Source organism: Phoca vitulina, unplaced genomic scaffold (assembly GCF_004348235.1).
Source record: "Phoca vitulina isolate PV1807 unplaced genomic scaffold, GSC_HSeal_1.0 scaffold27, whole genome shotgun sequence".
Lineage (NCBI taxonomy): Eukaryota > Metazoa > Chordata > Mammalia > Carnivora > Phocidae > Phoca > Phoca vitulina.
The window spans coordinates 21758267-21777584 of NW_022589730.1; the positions used below are offsets into that span (position 1 = coordinate 21758267).

General features: G+C 37.6%; 1 protein-coding gene across 3 annotated transcripts in view; it reads right to left on the bottom strand.

The window, feature by feature from the left end:
• The window catches only part of DCC (DCC netrin 1 receptor), a 1149203-nt gene that overhangs the window by 737140 nt on the left and 392745 nt on the right, over positions 1-19318 (bottom strand). For all 3 annotated transcript variants that reach the window (XM_032422885.1, XM_032422886.1, XM_032422884.1), the window contains exon 2: positions 16889-17209. In XM_032422885.1, coding sequence (XP_032278776.1) covers positions 16889-17209 — 321 coding nt within the window. The remainder of the gene's footprint in view (positions 1-16888; positions 17210-19318) is intronic.

The following is a 19318-nucleotide window of genomic DNA, read 5'->3' on the forward strand; positions in this document are numbered from 1 at the left end:
GTTGGGCCCACTGTGACTACATCAGGGAAGATGACAGACATGGTTTCCCCTGCATTCAGGAAGCTTGCATTTTAGTGGGGTAGGCAGGTGCTAAAAAATTATAATAAAATTATAACCAGCAATCATTATGAAGGACATTTGATGCATGGTGCTCTGATAGCAATTAGCAGTGAGCCCTAGAGAAAACAATGGATATTCCAGAAAAAGTGACATCAAAACATAACTCTGGGGTGCCTGAGTGGCTCAGTTGGTTAAACGTCTGCCTTTGGCTCAGGTCATGATCCCAGGGTCCTGGGGATCGAGTCCGAATTGGGCTCCCTGTTCAGCAGGGAGTCTGCTTCTCCCTCACCCACTGTCCCTCCCCCCCGCTCATTCTCTCTCTCTCTTTCTTTCTCTCTCTTTAATAAATAAGAAAATTCTTAAAACACACACACACATACACACAGAACTCTGTAGAATGAATAGGAATGGGCTTAACCAAGAGGAACTGAAAAGAGGATCTCCAGGAAATGACTCCATATTCCAAGTCTCAGTATGGGAGGAAACAGCTTACTCAAGGAACGGAAAAAGATTATAATGACTAGAGCATGGCATAGAAACTAGTGGATGATGTTGGCTGTGGAGGAAGGAGAGAAAAGTGGAAGGAAAGGATGGAAGGAGGAAGCCAGATCATGCAGGACTTTTAGGTCATTACAGTTTAGATTTGATCCTAGAAACACAGGAAATGATTGAACAACTTCACATATTTTCAAAAGATAATTTTATCCTCTGTATATAAAATAGACTGTCATCTAATTAACAGACAATTGTAGGAGAAGCAGTTGACGGATGATGGTGGCTTCTGGTTAAGTTAGAGCCAGTAGACATAGAAATAAACACAACAAGAAATAAACAGTTATAGAGAGACAATCTTTGGCAAAGTAGCAAAGGCAAAATTATGGAGAAAGGATAGAAATGATGCTAGAACAACTGGACAGCTACATAAAAAATAAGGAATCTAGACACACCTTACACCCTTTATAAAAAGTTACTCAGAATAGATCATATATCTGAATGTCAAACAAAAAATTATAAAACTCCTAAAGGATAACATAGGAGAATACATAAATGAGCTTGGATATAGTGGTGACTTTTTAGAGATGACGCCAGAAGTATGATCCATGAAAAAAAAAAAAGATAAACTGGATGTCATTAAAATTAAAAACTTCTGCTCTGCGAAAGCCACCATCAAGGGAATGTGAAGACAGAATACAGACTGAGAGAAAATGTTTGCAGGAGACATAGCGGATAAAGCACTGTCATCTCAAATATGAAAGAACTCTTAAAACTCAACAATATGAAAATGAACAGCTCAAAAAATGAGCAAAAGGGCTGAACAGACACCTCCCCAAAGAAGATATGCAGATGGCAAATAAGCATATGAAAAATGCCCCATGTCCTCTGTCATCGGGAAAATGCAAATTAAAACAAGATATCATTACACGCCTATCAGAATGCCAAAATCCAGAACACTGATGACACCAAATAATAGTGAGGATGTGGAACAACAGGAACTCGCAGTCACTGCTGGTGGGAAAGCAAAATGGTACAGCTACTTTGGGAGACATTTTGCCAGTTCCTTATAAAACTAAACATACTTTTACCATACAATCTAGCAATCCCATTCCTTGGTATTTACCTAAATGAACTGAAATTCATGTCCACACAAAACCTGTGTATGAATGTTTATAGCAGCTTTATCCATATTTGCTAAAACTTAGAAGCAACCAAGATGTCCTCTGGTAGGTGAAGGGATAAATGAACCATGGTACATCCAGACAATGGAATATCATTCAGCACTAAAAAGAAAGGAGCTATTAAGCCATGAAAAGACATGGAGGAATGTTAAATGGATATTACTCAGTAAAAGAAGACAATCCGAAAAGGCTGCATACTATATGATTCCAACCATATGACATTCTGAAAAAAGCAAAATTAAGACAGTAAAAAAAGATCAGTGGTTGCCAGTAGTTATATATTTCATTATATATTTGTCAAAACCAATAGAATACACAACACCAAAAGTGAACCCTTAAGTAAACTATGGACTTTGAGTGATATTGATATGTTCAGTGTAGTCTCATCAATTGGAATAAATGTACCACTCCAATGTGGAATGTTAGTAATGGGAGAAGTTGTGCATGTGTGGGGAAATAAGTTATATGGGAACTCTCTGTATCTTCTATTCAATTTTGCTGTGAACTTCACAGTGCTCTAAAAAAGTAAGTCTATTTAAAAGGGGAAAAAATGTTTCTTAGAAAGACTAGACATGGCTCGCTATTTGATAAGAATGTTTTAAGTAGATGACAGAGAGAAAAAGTAAATTGCCCAGGTTTCTGTCTTGGACAACTCAATGGATGGGGTATCATTCACTGCAGTGGGGCTTACAGGAAGAGGGAAGAAAGAGGATAATGAGGCAAGAGAAATGGAAATCAGATTCCTGGTTTAAACTACTTCGAGTCCTTTAGTCCTTGCTCCCCCCCCCCCACTCTTTTTTTTTTTTTTTTTTAATTTGGAGTCTAGCCTGCATCTCCTAACACATTTCATTGGAAAATGTCAGCCACTTATGGGCTAGGCGTAGCTTGATTCTGATAGAAAAGTGCAAATAAAAACAGATGTCCTTGTACACATTAAGAAAAAGCATGATGGCTTAGAGCAAAGAATGTGATTTTGAGGTCTAAAAGACCTGGGTTTCAAACTTGCTTTGCATGTTCATTAGCTGTGGGGTAAATTATTTAAACTGTCCCTCAGTCTCCTCCTAAGGGATATGGCATGCAGGGTGGTTGGGAGGGACATAAATTATGTTGTTGTTCTTTAGGTAAGTGTCACAAAGTTGGTCCTTACACCATAAAAGTAAGTGTTGGGATTATACACTGGGTGCTTCTCACAGTTTAACATGAATTTGGCAGCTGTATAAAAATACAATACAATTAGGTGGGAGTGAAATCATGTTGAATACATACCCAAAAGTGGTGATTTCTGGAATTCTCCTGAAATTCAATCTATGAGTGGAGACTTGATACCATACCTTGTATTTATTTTTTTGCTGTTGTTAAGATTTTTTTTTTTTTTATTTGACAGAGAGAGAGCACAAGCAGGGGGAGGGGCATGGGGGGAGGGAGAAGCAGATGCCCCGCTGAGCAGGGAGCCTGATTTGGGGCTCAATCCCAGGACCCTGAGATCATGACTTGAGCTGAAGGCAGACGCTTAACCCGCTGAGCCACCCAGGCGCCCCTATACCACACCTTTTATTGAAGATACTCTACCCTCTTCTAGAAGGGAGCTTATGGTTTGTTCTTTTATGTAAGCCATACCAGTAGTAAGTCCTCACGACATTTCAAAGCTCCATTCCAAATGGTAACATGCAGATTTCTCTTCTGTTGCCTCCTTGGTCTTTCCTTCCCCAAAAGTAGTTCTTTCAAAGATTTAACTGTAGACATTCTGAGTATACAAAGGGTGCCTATATTATTAAAGAATTAAATAATATAGACTAAGTACCTACTGAGTGCTAAATATGACAGAGGGGGAAACAATCAAACAAAAAAACACAACCGCCAAGAAGATTTAACAACAAACCACACCGAAATTCAAAAAAATAAAGTAAAGCTTTAGGGAAAAGGTCTTATGCCATCCACGAAATAATACGAATGTGGAAATAAACAGACCGGGGACTAAGGATTCTCCAATCAGTTGGGGTTTCCCCTGCAGAGAGGTGGCATAGCAGACCTCCTGGGTAGCACTTTAGTCTAAACTGTTGAGGGCAGTGGAGTGGAGCTCTCTCTGCTTTCTGTAGGACAGGCAGAGTGGCCAGTATGACTGGGAGTCTTCGTGATGAAAACTGGCAGCCTTGACCTGTGCTGACCACATTTGTAGTTTTTCCCCCCCATTGGTGACCTACCACATGTAAGCCTTCTTTCTGCCTCTAATTTCTGAGGCACAGCAGCTGAGCAAAAAAATATGAAAAGGTTACTCATTATAAACTGAAAAATGGATAAACTCATAATTTCTCAAACATGTGAAACACATGTCCCCCAGGTAAGACCTTGCACTCCAAATGTCAGGCCAGAGTGAATTCTTAAAGCCGAGTTATATAAAGCTCCGAAAATGGAGTTTATAATGAAAACGTTGACAGGCTCTTGTAGCCACTGTAGTATAGAAAATTTAATATGTCACCTTGTTTTACAAGATTTTACTGGCATAGAAGAAAATTAAAACATTTAACATCTTTCACTTCACCAAATTGCTTCCCTCCTCCAAAGTGTGGTGCCATTTGTAATGCTATTTCATTTATAAACATCCCTTTTATTGTCACTGGCCTAGCTCAGCTTTACACCCCACGTTTCCTTTCCAAAGCACTGACACGCTTATTGGGGCAACATTGCCTTATAATTGCATTCACATTTTCTGAAGGTATGTTAAGTTGTAAGAGTGCTGGTGGAGAAAGGGATGGAATTATTTACATAGCTGCACAGGCAACATAAATAATGCTGATCATTAAAATATTTTCTAAGGGCCTTTCAAAAGCCCTTTAAAAAAAAGAAAGAAAGAAAGAAACATTTGTACTGCAGATATTTACACAAATCCAGGGGGAAAAAGGAAAGGATAGCCTAGCGTTGGAGAAAACATATTTAAATCCTCTGGCAAAATAGGATGACCGCCTGCATTTTCGAACACAAGCAGACAACAAGCATCATAATGAGGGATGGGGGCACCTGGCTGGCTCAGTCCGGAGAGCATGTGACTCTTGATCTTGGGGTTGTGAGTTCGAGCCCCACATTGAGTGTAGGGATTACTTAAATAAATGAATAAACTTCAAAAAAAAAAAAAATGAGGGTAATTTCCTAAGTCAGTTATAAATAATCAAGACTCGTATAAAAACGTAGCTATTAATCCAAGTCAGATTACTAACATGAATCTCTTAACTCTAGCAATATTTTGATATCTGTCATGACCATTTACTTTCATGATGTATTAAACACCAACTGGGGTAAGCTGCCAATTGGCAGTTCACACGCTTTCTCGGAGGGAGAAGGAAGAGTCCCAACATTTGCTAGTCCACAGAAAGCTCTACAAAGCTATGGCAAACTTTACTGCAGACTTTGGATAAGTGAGAATTAAGAGGTGTTATGTTTCAATATCATGAAAGAATAAAGTCAAAACCTTGAATATTACCTACGTACTTCGTAGAGCAGTCATTATTTCATTAACTCTGATTACTCAGGAAGATGTACTGATCCCACAGCATTGGTGCTAAGAGTTTTAAAGAGGCATATATATATATATATATATATATAAAATAACCTCACGTTTGCACAGGGCCTATGTGGATGGGGAAGGATAAGCCTCTGGATGGGAAAGAGGCCAGATAGTTAGAGCATATATACAGATATATGTCCCTATAGAGGAGAAGGGGGCTTCCTCACAGAGCTTCTCTCTTCCCCTCTGCTGCAGGCTACTTAGGGAATTTTCAACAATACCTCAATTTTGTTGCTCATAAACCCTCATTTATTGAGCCTTTACAAAGTCCCAGGCCCTCTGCTAAGCACTGCTTAGTTATCTTCATAGCAACCTCATTACGGTAGGCCCGTTTTAATAGATGGAAGACAAAGGCCAGAATATTTCCATAGGTGGCCAAGTTTACAGAACTAGTGAAGCACCAGAGGTAGGATCCAAAGTCCCGGCTGGCTGGCTCTGAAGCCCAGTATTCCTAATCACCGTGCTATACCATGCAACTAACCAGGTTCTAAAGAGTCTGTTCATCCAGGGGAGTTACTATATAATAAGATCTGCATCTTCACAAAGTCAATGACCAGTAGAGGAGTTGAGGTATGTATGTGTATAAATATATAGTGTGGCATGTTCCATGCTCTGACAAGAAGACACCCAGGTCACTGTGAGCTCACAGAAGATGGGGCCCCTCCTAGCCTAAGGGGTTAGCTAATGATTCTTAAAGATGGGCTGCATGAACTGAGTCTTGTAAAAAAAAAATACAAGAGCACAAGGGATGAGAAAGTAAGACATACAGATAATGTGCAAAGCCACAAGCAGCAGAATATGCATGTTTAAGAAACTGCTATAGAAACTGAAGGAATGAGTGTGGATGGGCTTATACATAGGGCTAGAGAAGCAAGCGGGGGCCAGAATCTGAAGGGTCTTTAGGACACTAGAGAAAGTTCCCATTCGTCTATGGTATGCCCATATGACCAAATGCCATTTTGACGGTATATAATAAAGCTTAGGAAATTCTGGTTTCTACCTAAGGGTCACCTCAACCCCAAGTCATGGAGTGTCAACTGCTAGAAGAGAAAAGAGACACATATCAGAAAAACCTTAGGACACAGGTGAGATATATTCTCCCAGGTTGCTGTACTTAAGAGTCTCTTTTTTTTTAAGTGAGTCAAATACGTGTGGCGGTTCGTTGACAGTGTCATCACCACACCTACTAGAGTACGCAGATTACAGTGATATTTAAACAAAAACTAATGATGTGTTGTATGGTGACTAACATAACATAAAAAAATAAAATGAAAAAAAAAAAAAAAGACCTAAATGAAAAAAAAAAAGTTAAGGAGAAGCCAGCTCTGTTTGCTCAATGGTAATAAAACAAACACTGACCTCTGATGTTTTAGGTCCAGGCTAACAAAATGAATCTACTAGTATCTGTTAAAATGCAGATACCCTTTGACTCAACGATTGCATTGCTAGGAGTAGATCTAAAGAGACTTGCAAAAGATAGGCACAATAAAGTATTCACTGAATACAAAAACATACATTTAGGCATTATTAACAAAAGTGAAAAACTAGAAACAAACCAATATCAATATATGAATGGAAACTATAAGATCTTATGGAGGAATTAAAAAATGAGACTCATCTGTTAGAATACAGAAAAGTGTTAAAATGCATCTCTCTATAAAAAAAAGCTACAGAATATTTACAGGATAATCAAATAATCTCATTTATGCTAAAAACAGACAATAAAGAGATTAAGGTGTACATTTGTTGTAATGAGCATGAGGTGATGTATAGAATTGCTGAATCACTATACTGCACACCTGAAACTAATACAACATTGTATGTTAACTACACTGGAATTAAAACAAAAAAGGACAATAAAGGCAGAAAGTAGATTCACGGTTGCCAGGGCATGAGGGGAGGGATGAAGATGCTCCAGAGCTGGAAAGTGATGATGGCTGTACAGCTTTATGAATATACTAATAATGAGTGAATTACCTGCTTTCAAAGGTGAAATTTTATAGTATGTGAAGTATTTCATAATAAAAACAAACCCCAGATATATGCAATGTGCTTGTGTTATGGGGGTTGTGGGGTATTTCAAGGAGATATTTACTTTATCTACAACTACATCCTCCAAACACAGGCACCTCCAGGGCTGAGACTCAACTGAAAAAACCTTAGAGAAATAGCTGCGATGCTTGCTCATGAAGTACCCAATGCCCTATGGGACCCCAAGGATGCCCCTGGAAGCAATGCTTGCATCAAAGGAATACTAATTTTTTTATGTCATATTCCAGCCTTTGGAGATGAATTCTCCTTGCAACAGGGGCCACAAAAATCCAATCCAATAAAATCAGCCAGCATTGAAACATAGTGTTGAAACTATATATAGGCTTTATTAATCTTTAACACACTTTCTTAAATAGACTCCTAGTTGGTGAAATGCTCCAAGTGAAATTTCAGCAAATGAAGTCTCATGAGCAGCCCTTTTTAAGGGTGGTAGAGCTTTAGGGTTACAATGAAAATGATTTTTTTTTTGGGTAAAATACAATTTTTAACAATGTGCATAATAGAACAACAAAAGTAGAGGAGCTATAAATCAAACAGTAGGTTTTATGACTATGGTGTTCATCAATGGATTTAAGACATAGAGGGTAGATAGGAAGAGCCATCTAAATGGAAAGGTGTGTGAGTGTATGTGCATATTGTCTCTAGGGTGTGTATTTATGTCTAAATATCTCTGGACAACCTAGGTTGGAATATAGACAATATAAACCTACTTGTTTAAAGATCATAATGGAAAACATGCAGACAATACAATACAGATTCTCTCTCTCTCACATATATATCCTCCACCAGCACCGATATTTATGGAACTACTTACATGCAATTACTCTGACCCCTGCTTACTAGATTCTCAATTAGTCATACTACCCCCAGGCTTCACTGCCTTAAGGAAATTAAAGTCCTTACTTTGGGTTCCTGAACCCAATTCCAATGCATAGAGGTTTTTCTGCAGCACCAACAATTCTCTGGACATCAACTGGGTGTTCTTACAATTCAACTCAATTCTGACATCTATCTACCTGGGGACAGATCAGATTCCACAGGTTAGGGGTTCAGTCCTACTGCCCCCCACACTCCCCACTTCAGAGGCTAGTTAGTCATAAACCCAGATTTTCACCTGTGCTTCTGACCCACTGGCTACAGCTTGGAGCTTCCAACCACCTCCTCCTCAGGTTAGATTAATTCATTGGAGCAGCTCACAGAACTCAGAGAAATATTTTACTTACTAGATCACTGGCTTATCATAAAAGGGTATAACTCAGGGACAACCAGAAGGAGGAGATACAGGACCAAGTGTGGGGAAAGGGGGCAGAGCCTCCATGCCCATCCCAGGCGCCATTCTCTCAGCACCTCTACATGTTTACCAACTGGGAAACTCTTGGAACCTTCTTTGGATTTTTATGAAGGCTTCAATATATAGGCATGACTGAATAAGTCACTGACCATTAGCTATTGACTGAACCTCCAGCCCCTCTCCCCTCCTAGGAGATCAAGGGGGTGGGATTGAAAGTTCCAACCCTCTAATCACTTGGTTGTTTCTCCCGCTAACCAGGTCCCATCCTTGAGTGGGATCCCAAAGTCAACCTCATTAACATATAAAAAGACCTTAATAGTTCTCAGGACTAAAGAAGTACCCAGGGTTTTAGGAGCTCAGTGTCAGAAACAGGATGAAGGCCATATATATATTTCTTATTACCAATCACAGTATTACAGCCCCAGAGCTCTGTATGGTCCAGTGAAAGCAGTTATATCCATACCTGAGAGGCATTTAGAGACAAGCCCCAGTTAAGAACCTGAAATGAATTGTGTGAACAAAAGCAGCTTCTCAGATGCTTTGAGAGGGTTTCCAACCTGCCTTTCAGTGGAAAACACTAAGCTCTGGGGTTAAGGCAATAGCTTTTGTCTTTTAATAGAAAGCCTCAAAAAAAAAAAAAAAAAAAAAAAAGCCTCTAAAGAATTTTCAACTATAGCAGTGGGAGGAGCAGTTTTAAATATATTAATACTATATTACATTATTTATTATGTAAGAGTGTGTGTGTGTGTGTGTGTGTGTGTGTGTGTGTGTGTTTATTCCCAGCGTTTATTCTACAGTGTAGATTTGGGACCTACCCTGCTGATTTATTTGCTATCAAAAATATCCATCATTGTTGTTTTGTTGTTGTTGTTTTATGCTAAACTCAGGATTCAAGGTCCAAAACAAGTTATTTGCTGCATCAAGAATACAAGGCTCCTTCATGTATCCCAATGACCTCCTATTCACTAGGAATCAACTTTTCTGATTTATTCTAATTCTCACAGCTACTGAATAATGGGCTTTTTAACAATTATGGGAGTAATGGCCAATGGGTTAGACTGCTTATTACAGAATATGTATAGATTGTAAGTATAAGATTAGACTATTAAAAAAACAATAATTTCCTAAAGGGAGATGAGTAAGGGCTTTCACTAACAGTACTTTCATCTACATTCTAACAGGAAAATTTAAAATGATTTAGGGACTACATACACTAAGATTTTCTATGATTTCTTTTAACTAACATAGTTTCTAGAATGTCCCCTAAGTTTAAAGTTTTCCTTACTTTGTAGAAAAACTTTGTATCTAATATAAATATCTCAATTCAAAGGTCTTTATGTAACATTCCATTTAAATAATACATTTTACCATGGACATAAAAATATAATAGGAAAAAAACCAGAACCAGTGATAGGTTCATAAAAGTAAAAATGCTTTATTAAATTTATTATCAGTCATAATTTCATCAGAGATTTATTATGATGCCACCTGAGCTATCTACTTACTCTGATTTAAGTCTTTGTTAGGCCTGACATTTATCAAAAAAAAAAAAAAAAATCAAGCTTTTGTATTTCAAAGGGGTCTTCTAGAATGCAAAAGAGTTTTCTGTTACTATCACTGAGTTATTTCAAATATTACTCCTTCATTTTTATTATAGAACCAGCAAAAATCACACTGTAGCTAGCTTAAGGCTTGAATTAAAAAACAAAACAAAACAGTGCTCTTAAGATAATGATTTTTAGAATGAATAATTAGCTATTTCCATTGTCACATGAATTAGAATTCATAACAAAGAAAAGGAAATGAAAGGTAGGAAGATTTTTAAAATTTATTTTGTTGATGTTTCTACTATAAAAAGCCCTGTCAAGTTCTCTTTTGTAATTTTTATAATGTAGAAGATGTCTTTCTACTGTGCATATTTTTCAGGAATATATTTCTATTTTAATTTTATTGCAGAGTTAATTGACTTAGGAAGGAGGCAACTAAAAACCTATTCTTTAAAATGCAATTATTTAAGTAGAGGGTGTGGGAGGATGCGGGTAAGGAGGCATTGGGGCAATGCTGGTGATTATCCCAGTTTTATTTAGCAATAAAATTAAAAGAAAATTGTAAGATTAGCATGCATACAACAATTACTTATAACACCACATTTCCTTCATATATATATATATATATATTTTTTTTTTCTCTCTCTCATGTTTTAACCACAAAACAATAGGAACATTTAGCTAACTGGAGATAATTAAGACCATTAAAAATTATGGAGTCTGAACAATTTATTTTACTACTTATTGTTTGAAAATAAATACTATCCCTATTGGTTTAAAATAAAAAAGCTTTGCTCTGTAACTGCACCTTCCCAAAATAGAATTTTGAGAGTATTCGAAGGCCTTGGGATATATTTTCCAAACTGCTTGACCAGATGAACTTGACCTTCTAGGCAAGATTCTTATATTTGTTCCTGTAGAGAAAAGGAATATGAGCATTTTTCTTGCTGTTACCTTTATATAACATTTGAGTGACCTGAGGCACTGTAGTTTATTCTCCCTTCTCTTAAGACAAGCTCCTTTTTCTGTTTCCTTTTAAGTAAAAACATAAAGGTCAGATTATCATTTCACAAAATGCTCCATTCAGCTGAGGTGATTCTAGCTTCTCTCACCATAATATGCTTTCACTAATTATTTCATAACTCATTTAAATGGGAGGCATTCTGGAAGGGAATTCACTGCAACAACTCCTCAAGTAACTAATTATTTTTTTTTTTTTTAACACAGGGGAATTTTAATTATAATGCCTGTGTTATTTAAAAGCAGTGTGTGACAATTTGCATCTTGAAACATCTATTGTAATAGGGAAGAAAAAAAAATATGCTCCTGAATGAAATAACAATTCAAGTAAAGGCAATTTAGTTGGCCTTTTATTTCCTTGATTTTCAAGGAACAGAAAGAAAAAAAATGCAAACTGAGCCTGAATTATAAAACCACTTACAGAGATTAAAAGATAAGAAAAATCCTGGCCCTATAAAGAGTACATATAAGCTTATTTTTAAAGTTACATGTTCTCTATACTTTAGGAGAGATTTATCATGTGTCATCATTTAATGTATAGCTATGGTGGCAAAATCTCTCATTTTAGAAGAAAACAACCAAATCACAGTGTTTTCCCACAGGGAGTTGATATTTTCAAGGGACTAAATGGATAAATAAAACCTATTATTATTGTATTATTATTATTATTATGACAATGACTATTACTTTCCCTTAGTTTATATTTTGGAGAGTTTTATTGGTTAAAAATAAGTGACTAGGTAAGAAACTATTCAGTGTCCTTATATATACTCCTCAGATTGAGAAGCAAAGTGATGAGGGAATAAGTATGTGCCAGAGTTAGACAATGTAGGTTCTAGTTTCTGCCTGTAGATAGTCACTACCTTTTTTTTTCGGTTTATTCTCCATCAATTTGGGTATCTGTATCACAGAGCCTTTTTGAGCATTATGAGCTAATGCATATGAATATACTGTACAAAGAGGAAAATATTATACAAAAGTCAGCAGTTTTAATAGTCAAAATGTAAATGCTTAAAAATTAACAAAAGAAGAATCTACCTAGATGCAAATGCTCTATGATGTATCCTGCAATCAGCGTCCCTTTACCTGAGGAGGAGGAGCAGTGGATCCCACTACATCCCCAAGAGAGTAAATACAAGGAGAGGTAGCACTTAGGTTCCAACTATGACCCACATAGCCCTGCAGGGGTAGTGGGTGGGCAAAGGAGCTGGGTGGTTGGGTGGGTGAGTTGGGTGGTGGATGGGCGGTGGTGGTGTCGGAAAATAAACAAGATGGTACTTTCATGATTATTCAGAGGAGCTCTGCAGTGATATGATTTTCTTCCACACTGGCATTGACTCCCTTGTCCCCCAGGGGAGAGGGAGGTATGATAAACTCTCTGTCTAGACCAACTAACTCCAGTGAACTTAGCTTCAGTGAATCTTTTTCAGTTGGAAGGACATTAAGGAAGCTCCGTGGAGAAGATTGCCTGGCATCTTTTTTTGAAATGATAACAGCTGTTGCATGATCTAGAACTCCTGGTCTGACCAGTACAAATTATATTGGCTTCATGGACAGAACACTAGATCAAGTTGTGAAAAATGAATCTTGTAGTCAAACAGATTTTGGCACAGCTTGCCAACAAACTGCATAGATTCAACTTTTTAAAAACTCAATTCAGGCTTGCCAGTTTGTGCTTGTAGATTGCAAAAGCAGATATCTGATCCAAGATGACAATATTTATAGCTCAGGATTTGTAGCCTATATTTCTTTCTCTCCCAACCCCTCCAAAAATGTTCTGTATCATCACAAGGAATATTCAAAGTTGTCATTTCCTAATAATACTAATTGTAATAACATCATAATATCCATTTTTAGGTCTATTTGTACTCTTACTGCTGCCATTGAATAAGAATCTACTCTGTACCAGGGCTTTACATGCTAAATGTTATTTAAAAGCCAGCACAGCCTTAGGAGGTAGGTTATTATGTCGATTTTACAGAAGAGAATCCAGAGGCTCAGACATCTGGCAACATCTGGAGTAGGAAAAATGTGCTTGGCCAGATGCAAGCTCATCTTGATGTTATGGGTTTCAGACGGAATGAGGAATTGGCACATGCCTTTTTTATTTTTTTAAGTAGCATATGGATATTCCAGTCCAGTCCACCTTCTACTTCCAAAGTCCTCAATAGTTCAGTAATTTATAGACTACTGAGATATAAATCAAATTATTCCAATAATTTATCGACTACTGAGATATAAATAAAATTATTCCAACTCTGTCCATCAAGTAGGTAAGTTTAATCTCATTGAGTACAAAAAAAAAAAAAAAGAAAGAAAGAGAGAGAGAGAGAGAGAGAAGTCGAGGAGGAGGAAAACAAAAATGACATTGACAGTGTAGATGCCAAGGGCAAGCTGCCCCAACATGGACCACTTTGGCATGAAGATTATTCTGAGCAGAAAGCAAAAGAGACCCTATGGGCTCAAGAGAAACTTTTGCCCCTCCCTTAATTATACAGAGTAATCTCAGTTGGAGGTCTTCCCCAGAACAAGGGTTATTAGTGGAAATAAATTTTATTTGAAAATTTCTGCCACGCATATGGCAGGACAAACCTCTAATTACCAAACTTCTATTCTCCTTCTTATTGCCCTGTGAAGTGCATTCCTTTCCTCTGAAATCCCAGACCCCTACCCCTACTCCTTAGTTCAGAATGACATATATACCTCATTTTGTCTGAGTGTCTTTGGAATTCCCATGTCTGTGTGGTTTCCCTGTATGCATGCTATTAAATTCGATTTTCTCCTGTTAATCTGTTTTATGTCAATTTGATTCTTAGTCCAGCTAGATGGACCCTTGAAAGGGACAGAAATTCTTACTCCCTGACAATGGAAACCACTCCATATATTGCATAAAGCTCCATGCATTCACTGGCAAAACAAATATCTAATGAATAACTACTAAACATGCCCAACACTCTGACACGTATAGAGAGGAGAAGGGAAGGAGAAGCTTTGCAGATAAAGTTTGGCTCTGCTTCTCTCTTTAAAAGTCTCAATCTAGAAGGCTAAACAGAAATATCCATGGCAGAGAAATACTGCACCATTTTAGACTAGAGCTAACTGGATACAGATAAAATTCCCAAGTTCCAGCCGGCACAGGCCACGCTGCTTTCAAATGGAATAACAGCCCTTACTGATAGAACTTGCAATTACCAGGAATGCCAAGAGTCAGTAGCTTGCTACGCTGAGATTTTTTTTTTTTTTTAGAGAGAGGGAGAGAAGAGGGGAGGGGCAGAGGGACAGATGAAAAGAGAATCTCAAGCAGCCTCCATGTCCAGCACTGGGGGCTCCATCTCACAACCCTGAGATCATGACCTGAGCCGAAATCAAGAGTTGGAAGCTCAACTGAGTCACACAGGTGCGCTATACGGAAACTTTTAATAAGATGTTTGATGGGATGGTAGCCCTTGGTTTATCTTTCCTACTCCCCCTCCTGCTTCAGCTGAGTGTGCACTTCAGTTTAAGAGTTTGAAGAGTATGTGAGAAGTTTCTAGAAAACAGGATGAATGGTGCATGGCAAGATCACGGCATGAAATGCTCTGATTGATTAAAGACAGATTTCATTTGCCACATTTCTTTTTCTCAAAAGACACTTTGAGAAAGCAAAAATGGAAGAGAGGCATTATTATTTTAAATGGACTCTACAGGGGCACCTGGGTGGCTCAGTCGTTAAGCGTCTGCCTTTGGGTCCTGGGATCGAGCCCCACATCGGGCTCCCTGTTTGGCGGGAAGCCTGCTTCTCCCTCTCCCACTTCCTCTGCTTGTGTTCCCTCTCTCGTTGTGTTTCTCTCTGTCAAATAAATAAATCTTTAAAAAAAAATAAAAATAAAAAAATAAAAAAATAAATGGACTCTACACCACACCTGAGGGTACAAAACAGGTTTTTTGGGGGGTTTTTGGTTTTGTTTTTTCACTCAAGCAAAACTGACTGTTACCTTTTAGAGGTGACTGGTTTATTGACTGCTAATGCTTTAAAAATGAGATTAAATCAGGCCCATGGTCTTTATTACAAGGAAGATATATGCCCCTTGTGCATTCCAGTGGTTTGGCAATCTTAACCTCGACAGACATAACATTGATGTATGCTGTGTTGCCAAACAGCATGGTAAGTGTTTAAAATGCTATGAACAGCCTTATTGCCTTCAAATGATACTATCTAATATTAGATTGTAACTCAGTGACTGAATCGGCCTGCCCATCCTTCTACAGAATAGGAAAGTTGAAGCCACTTTGTTTTAATATCTCACAGGTAAGGGATCATTCTTCATTTCGCCATTGAAACAGAGCACGTAAAAGTGAATCTAGATTGCAGGGAAACTGAAACCACAACGCATCCGGTCATTTTCATTAACAGCACATATTGCATCTGCCTTTTAGAACAGGGTGTCGAAACGCCAGCCTAGCTCATTCAAATCGGCAGAACTACCTTAGCACCCTTTCCACTTCCCTTGGAATATTCTGGGAAAGCAGATTTTACCTTAATCCTCAGGGCTTATTCTACTTGTTCCTTTTAATCAATCATAATTAACATAGACTTTCAGTCCTCTCTACACTTTATGCTCATCAATCAAATTCCAGACATCCATCACTCAAAGGACCCAGGGGGCTGATAGCCTTGGTTTGCATGATCAGAATGCCACCTCACATTTTTGCTGAGTAAAGAGGACTTTCTGCAACCGTGCTTCGGCCTGTCATTGCTAAAGCAGGCAGGATACCACCAGGTGGGCTGACCAACCATTCTAGTTTTACTTGAGACTGAGGGCTTGGTTCTTAGGGCATGGTATTTTCAAATGCTAAAACCAGCTCAGTCCCGGTTTAAGCAGGATGGTTGGCCACTTATCTCTAGGTGAGGACCCGGCCCCCTAAGACATCTTTGCTCAGGCACACTCTGGTTTGTGATACTCTTTTGTGGCACGAAACTGGATTTCTGGAGTAAGTGCATATCAATAAAATCTAATTTTTTATGCTGTCACCTGACAAGAACATCTTTTGCAGATTTTAACTTCCTCACACCCTGGTAGAAGAATGTGTGCTGGAGTGGTGGTCCTGTCCAATTGTCCTAGCACATGTTATTGCTGAAAATGAGTCTTAATTCTTATCAGTATTCTAGATTTTAGATGAAACAGGACCTGGGAAAAGAAACCCATATCAAATGGCTGCCCTCTTGGTTTAACAGCAAATTTTTATTTCTCATTTGGAAATCTATATATTGCAGTTCAAGCCATTATAATTAAAATTCACTGCTCTGAAGGCAAAAAAAAAAAAAGGAAAGAAAAAAAAAGCTCTGCAAAATTTCAGTATTAGTGATTCTATAAAATGGAATTAATTAGGAAATAATTTTTTTCTAATATTTTTCAACTAATGAAAAGTCCTCCCCCCAGACACCGGTAGTATAACAACTTGACATAGTCTTTGTTTCTAAAAATCTCATAATGCTATGTTAGTTGTTGAGATCCTTCTACTGTTTTCCAAGCAATTAAAGAGAAAGTAAGTCAAAACCATGAGGGAATACGCATATATCTTTTTTACATTGTTCCTTATCTTAAAAATGTATACTGTTTCTGCAAAGATGATTTTCTTATCCCCAAAAAAGGAATAAGAAGAGATGAAGAAGGAGGAGGAGAAAAAGGAAGAATCCACTTACCTGCTACCGCAACTTTCGCTGTCCGACTAATAATTGACCCAGAATCTCCTAAAGATGCCTCACATTGGTAAAGTCCCTCATCTGGCTTATGGTGCCTGGAGTGAAATATGTTTTGTATCAACAGAGAGCCATTTGGAAGTTGCTGCTTCCTTTCATCCATTCCCAAGGCCAGGTGGACACCATCTTTCTTCCACTTGATAACCGGGACTCCTCGGTCAGACTCAGCAGAGCAGTTTAGAAGGACATTTCCTCCCCGCATTGTGACGGCATCGGAAGGCTCTGACAGGAAACGCAGTGATGTGAAAGGCTTAATCTGGAAACCTGGAACAAGAAAGAATTAGGGAAATTAATATGTTCACTTATTCAAAGAGATCACCGGCTTTTATACCCTGCCTCTTCTTTACAAAACTTTTTCAAAACAGCAGCGGTCTTTGAAAAATATCAAAGAATAAATGATATTCTGTTAAAGGAACAAAAACAAAACAAACAAACAAACAAAAAACCGTGCCCAATTGAGCTAATCAAATTAATGAAACAATTAACCCAAAAAGTAATAATGTGAGAAATTAAAAATTCATACAAACCTAGGCATGACCATCATCACTTATAAGTCAATGCTTAGAAAATATAGACAGAAAAAAGCTAATATTTTCCAAATAAAACTAGATATTTTAAAGTAACAATGCTTGGTAGGGGAGCAGTAGTAGTAGTGCCCCTAGGATTTGGGGGACCTTTTCTATCTCTGCATTTTGATTATAGCACCCATTAATTTTTTGAAAAAAATCTACTCAGATATGTTGTTTCATTACCAACAACAACAAAAATCAACTCTGAACACTGTAGGGAAAGTTATTTAGAACAAAGATCTGGTGAATTTTAAAATAGGTAAGAAATCCCCACTTGCAGAAGCAAGTCAATAATGCTACTACCTAAAATCACAAATCCCTGAAGTGTCTTAATTTCCATCTGAATGTTGCTCATGAGCCAGGAAATCTAAGTGAATATTATATTACATTCGGTCTCTTTTTTTTTTCTATAAACATAAATGAACATAAGAAATCAACAGGAGGAAGAGAAAGTCATTTAAGAATCCTGAGGGGAGGAAACAAGTATAATTAGTTAAAGTATATTATATTCAGGGCTCACAACATAGCCTTTAGCAGAATGCTTGGTTATTGAATCATAGGCTTTAGCAAGGTTTTTGGAGGTCACTGGACTCACCCTTTGCTCAAACAGGTGTATGCCTAAATCATTCGAATCAAATTACTTTTAATTTCCTTTTTAACCATCTCTGGGGCTAGGGATTCTACAATGGCTCTTGGTGTCTTGTTTTTAATATTTAATTGTTATTAGAGTATAACTGAATTTTCTTGCTTCTATTTAATCTCATATTTTTTTCCTGAATTGCTTTGTGTGAAAATACAGAGGAGATGGACATTTCTTTTTAAGAGCCCTTTATTCTTCTGAAGAATTTAATTTCTTTAAAAATACCACCTAAATTGTTTTAGCCTTCATGTGTTTCAGGATAACAACCTCAATTTCATTAGCTTCCTTAATTTTTCTGTAATGGAAACAATTTTGTGTGTGTGTGTGTACTTTGTGTAAACTTTCTAGTTTTCTATCATTTAAAAGGCAGGCATCTAAATTGCCTATCATCAATATTCTCATAAAGGATTGATCCATACTAGCTCCAATGGATGGATTCTTTCTTAACTTTGTATATACCCACTTTCCAGTGAAGATAAAAGCTGGACAGTTTCTCACTGTTCCTCTGTATTGCTACCTGTCATACCCAATTTTTCTAAGCCTTCTATTTGAAGTCTGTTACTTTTGCTTCTCTGTTGAAGTGCACCCAGAGAACTGCATCATTTATCATCATACACTCATTTTATCCAATGAGAATATTCACCCAAAGAAAGCAGCCGAAACTTTGCTTGAATTAATATAAATTATAAAATAGCAGCGAGCATTTAAGTCTACCATAAGTGATATCGGTAAAATTCTCAAAAGATACAGCCTAGCCCCCTCACTGCCTAATAAGCTCCTCCTCCCCCCCAAAACCATTTTAGTGTAGTCAACTTACTTTTTAATGCCCATTCTTCTAGTGGGAACTATATCAAATTGGGGGTCTGGATATTTAGCTCTTGGTCTTAGCATTATTATTTAAAGATCCATGACTCCAACACGTCTTTCAAGTCCTCAGAATCTCAGTTCCTTCATCTGTAAAGTGAGGGCATTGAACTAAACAATCTCTAAAGTCAACATCTAGTTTGGAAACTTTCAGAACTAGTATGGGTTGAAGGCATCCATCAAGTGAATCCTGCTCTGAGCTTATTCAGATGCAGACTGATGTTGCTATAAATGACTCCCCCATGTCTACATGATACCCTCCTTTACAAGAAAAGGAACAAGAGTCAGTGAACACCTAGC